We start from the raw sequence: 1,516 nt of genomic DNA on the forward strand, positions 1-1,516 counted from the left end.
TAATTGGATATTTCCTTCTATACTTTTTAGCACGTAGCTATTTATTATTAGCATTATTCTTCCGACGTCTGATTTCTTTTTAATTATAGGAAATGCGTTTTTCTAACACGTACATAAATTTTTGGGATTGACTGTATAGCCAATACATCCTTAATGAACATCGGGACAGGGCAGCGTTTCATTTCCTATTTTGGATTAGAAAAATTATGTGACGACGTAAAATCGAGTCAGTAAAAAATAAAAGAGTACTATGTTTCGCGATTCGCCGTGTACATTTTTTATAAACTTCGGACGCTCCGTCTTGTGGATACCTCTAATTTTCCTGTCTCGAGTACTCGAGGTGACCGACTCCTCGGAGACGATCGAGACTATCAAAACTTTCGAGATGTTCGACAATTCCCAGCTTGGAAGTACACGTTCCAAGTCGAACCTTGAAGAACATCGATTCGTTTCGAAGTTTCGGGTTTCCATCGAGGGGGCTAGCAACCGAGAGGCTGACATAACTGAAAATCGTAGTTACTATCAGAAATTTCTAAATGCTGTCTGCGAATCGAAATTGGAAGGACGTTCCGATATCGTCGTACTCTCGATGACTTATGAATCCACGAGTTGATAAAACGATGAGCCGCGTGTTGCCTCGGTCCGATGCACTCTAAAACGCGGAAGAATAGTTGGATATCACGTCCGTGTTCCGGTTCCGTGATCCGGCCTGTTTGCATAGTATAGCGGGTCCACGTTATGAATACTGATCCGCGGGTATTCGGTCCGTGGCAGCCACGCCGGCCGCTTAATAACACTTGTATCGATCAAACCCACGCCACGTGGCCACTTTCAGCCTGCTGAGCGCGGACGTTGCGGTGGCCACCCCGTTGATATCCATGGGAGCTCTTCTGGGTAAGACGACCTACATGCAGCTCGTGTTCATGGGCATCGTCGAGCTGATCGTGTTCACCGTGAACAAGTACGTGGGCGAGCATCTGCTTCAGGTAATTCGACGAGCGTATTCGCACACTTCACATGCATCACGCCTGCAAGCAATTAGTCTGCGACGTTCCTTTTTCCGCCGTTTCTATTCAATATTAATGTTCCAATTCGCTATTGACAAGCAATAGGAATTTTTCTATACGATATTGGAATCCAATATTAATATACCGATATATAATGAATATGGGATGTTCGCTGTTTTATTTAGCTGAGTATTTTTTGTTGCTCTTTCTAGGCGGTGGACGCGGGCGATAGTATGTTCGTGCATGCCTTCGGAGCATACTTTGGTCTTGCTGTTAGTTTCGTCTTCGGGATGAAGAATAAGCCTAAAGAGCATCGACTTGAAGGACCGTCTTATAACTCTGATATTTTTGCCATGATCGGTTTGTTCCCTGATTGTTTATTCTAGTTAATTGAATTTGTTTGTTTAAATAAATGGAATCACTATAGGTCGGTATTTAGAATCGTTACTTATTTTTAAGGATGTATTGGATATACAGTCAATCCGAAAAGTTTATGTACCTTAGAAAAA

General features: G+C 42.6%; 1 protein-coding gene across 7 annotated transcripts in view; it reads left to right on the forward strand.

Moving 5' to 3' along the window:
• The window catches only part of Rh50 (Rhesus blood group-associated glycoprotein Rh50), a 27,790-nt gene that overhangs the window by 21,953 nt on the left and 4,321 nt on the right, over positions 1–1,516 (forward strand). For all 7 annotated transcript variants that reach the window (XM_026816300.1, XM_026816301.1, XM_026816303.1 and 4 more), the window contains 2 exons: positions 836–986; positions 1,220–1,367. In XM_026816300.1, coding sequence (XP_026672101.1) covers positions 836–986; positions 1,220–1,367 — 299 coding nt within the window. The remainder of the gene's footprint in view (positions 1–835; positions 987–1,219; positions 1,368–1,516) is intronic.

Source organism: Ceratina calcarata, unplaced genomic scaffold (assembly GCF_001652005.2).
Source record: "Ceratina calcarata isolate Rehan_Ccalc_2016 unplaced genomic scaffold, ASM165200v1 scaffold511.2, whole genome shotgun sequence".
Lineage (NCBI taxonomy): Eukaryota > Metazoa > Arthropoda > Insecta > Hymenoptera > Apidae > Ceratina > Ceratina calcarata.